Source organism: Trypanosoma grayi, assembly GCF_000691245.1.
Source record: "Trypanosoma grayi strain ANR4 Tgr_390_V1, whole genome shotgun sequence".
In the NCBI taxonomy this organism is placed as follows: domain Eukaryota; phylum Euglenozoa; class Kinetoplastea; order Trypanosomatida; family Trypanosomatidae; genus Trypanosoma; species Trypanosoma grayi.
In genome coordinates, this window is record NW_008826009.1 from 3,023 (window position 1) to 5,730 (window position 2,708).

At 58.3% G+C, this 2,708-nt stretch overlaps 2 protein-coding genes across 2 annotated transcripts; both read left to right on the forward strand.

Annotated features, from left to right (window-relative positions):
- Window positions 1-28: 28 nt before the first annotated feature.
- DQ04_03901020 (hypothetical protein) lies at window positions 29-829 on the forward strand (the record flags this gene model as incomplete). Its single annotated transcript, XM_009313186.1, has 1 exon — window positions 29-829. The coding sequence occupies one exon, from the start codon at window positions 29-31 to the stop codon at window positions 827-829; it is 801 nt and encodes a 266-aa protein (XP_009311461.1).
- Window positions 830-1,264: 435 nt separating this feature from the next.
- DQ04_03901030 (citrate transporter) lies at window positions 1,265-2,407 on the forward strand (the record flags this gene model as incomplete). Its single annotated transcript, XM_009313187.1, has 1 exon — window positions 1,265-2,407. The coding sequence occupies one exon, from the start codon at window positions 1,265-1,267 to the stop codon at window positions 2,405-2,407; it is 1,143 nt and encodes a 380-aa protein (XP_009311462.1).
- Window positions 2,408-2,708: the final 301 nt, after the last annotated feature.

The window sequence follows — 2,708 nt, forward strand, 5'->3', positions numbered from 1 at the left end:
CTCCCATACACAGGCAAGCAGTCCGTGCATGACGGCACCACCACCAACACCACCCGCAGCAGGGTCCGGAGAGGGAAGTACGGCAGTACCGCACCACAGCTATAGCCACTCCTATTCCTTCGCGTCGGTGAAGACGAATTACGTCGTTGAGCACGCGGCGCCGTCGGCGGTGTGTTTGGTGCGCAAGGTACAGAGCTCACCGTACCAGCCACTTCCGCCGGATCAAGTGCAATCCGTGACAGTGCCGAATCTCCTCTCGTTGCGCCCGCCGCCCCACGTCGCACACCAGGCAGTCATGGACTTCTACTTTGCTATGAATGGGCACTGCGGTGTGCACTGCCCGGACCCTTCGGCGATAGACCTCATCACGGTTGCCGCGCACGCAAGGAATGCAGCTGTGGCTAATAGTGGGGGCAGCAGTAACGCGGATGGCCATGCGAGGGAGTTGCCGCGGTCGGGCACAGGGGGCGCACCGCGGTATTACCACGCAGCGGACTCCGCTGCTAGTGCTGCTTCTACATCAGTCCCTTACCACTCCGCCGGTGCTCCGAACAGCGGTGGCGGTGGCAACAACAAGGCATTCCCAGTCGCCGAGCCGATGTATGCAGCGCCAGGTATGGATGGTGCAATGTACGCCGGCCAGCACCAGCAGAAGCAGCAGNGAGCCGATGTATGCAGCGCCAGGTATGGATGGTGCAATGTACGCCGGCCAGCACCAGCAGAAGCAGCAGCAGCATGGTTCAGCTCCTTCCATCTTGGGTACATCGATACTTCCCCCCACCGCTGTGTCGTCATCAGAGGACTATCGGCTTTCGCAGATACGCCGTAATGAGCGTCACGTGAACAACGCAATATATGGCAAGGTATGTGCCTTCTTTAACACGCGGGAAGGCTGTAGGCGTGGGCCCTACTGCAACTTTCTCCATATTGGCAAGGGGGGGCAAAGCGGAGCCGGGGTTGGTACTGGTGCTGCGGTTCCTCCACAATTTCCGTGAGGTGTATGCGTATGACTGTGTGACGGGACAGGATAGTTTGATGTTGTAACGTGAGAGAAGTGCCAACTAGCAACGGTTATTGCTTGGTGCCTTTCTTGGTGCATGCCTCACAGCTGTACTGTGAAGGCATTTCATCACTGCAGTTTGTGCGTGTGTGTGTGTGTGTGTGTGTGTGTGTGTGTGTGTGTGTGTGCGTTTGGCCTTTCTGTTGCTATTACCTGCGTCGTATTGCGGTCGTACCGCTCATCCATTGCAATAAGGAAGTCACGATGGCCACCGTAATTGTCGACAAGCCGACCAGCGTCTCAGCAGTTCCCATTCATGCGTTCCCGCAGCCGAAGGCGCACGAGCACCCCCAGTGTGGGGTTAGCAGCAGAAGCAAAACGAGCAGCCAGCAGGACGTCGTGTTCTGGTCCTTCGTTGCTGGTGCGCTGACGGGGGGCATGGAGGCCCTCATCACGTACCCCATAGAGTATGTAAAGACCAACCTGCAGCTGCAGCAGCTGGTTCCCGCATCAACGGCATCGACAACATCAACAGCAACGCCGCACGTGTACCACGGCATTTGGGATTGTGTGAACCGCACAGTCCAGCAGCACAGTCCACTGGGGCTCTATCGCGGCTTTTTCCCTGTGCTTCTGGGCTCTATCCCGAAGCAGGCGTCCCGCTGGGCTGCGTACGAATGGGCAACTGACACCGTCAAATCACTTAAGCGTGCTGGTGGTGCCCAGCAGCAGCAGCAGAAGGATGTGACCCTCAGCCTGCTAATGATGAGCGCATGTGGATTCTTCGCCGGCTGTGTGGAGGCGGTGTGTGCGGTGGCGCCGACGGAGAGTGTGAAGACGCGCATGATTCACGACGCGAAGCAGCCGTGCCCGCGCTACAGCCCGTTAGGCACCGTTCGAGCGGTGCAGCTGATGCTGCAAGAAAATGGGGTGCGGCGCACCTTCTACAGCGGCGTCGGCACCACGATGGTGAAGCAAGGTCTTAACCAGTCCCTCCGCTTCCCCGCGCAGAAGCTCTTCATGGATGCGCTGTGTTGCTGCTACCGCAGCACCAACGGCGGTGACCGGCACACTGCGCAGCAGGAGGAAGAGCGGTGGCGGCGGAGCCCGCTGTGGAACGGGGTATCTGGTTTCTTCGCCGGTGTTTTCTCTGTCCTCGTTACGCAGCCGGTGGATGTCGTTAAGACGCAGCTGCAGTCTGGTGCCGCACGGCATGCCGGCTCACCGCACATGAGCTGCAGCTGCTGCTATCGCGCGATATACCGCCAGCGTGGGATTTTTGGCTTCTACGCGGGCGCCATTGCGCGAAGCGTGCACGTCGGCACGCACGTGGCGCTAACCTTTACCGTGTTTCCAGTCGCCAAGCGCGTGATCCTCAGTAACGCCGGCACCAACGCCACCAAGTGAACATTTTTTTTTCTCTTTGTTGCTTGTTTGTTTCTTCTTCGGCTCCGTCCGCCACGAACACAAAAAAAAGGACCCTCCGCAATGGCAGCGGTGGGGGAATGACTCGTGGCGCCAAGAGAGGAAGAACAAGAGCAACAAGAGCGAAGATAGATTTTTTGTTGTTGTTTGGGGGTGAGAGGAGTGAAGCTATTTGCGTTCTTTATCGTCCGAGGAGAAGACGCGTTGTTATACGGTGGGGAGTGTGGGTGGGGAAGGCGTCTCGTTCGCGGGGCCCTGCATTACACGTTTGTTTGTTTGATTT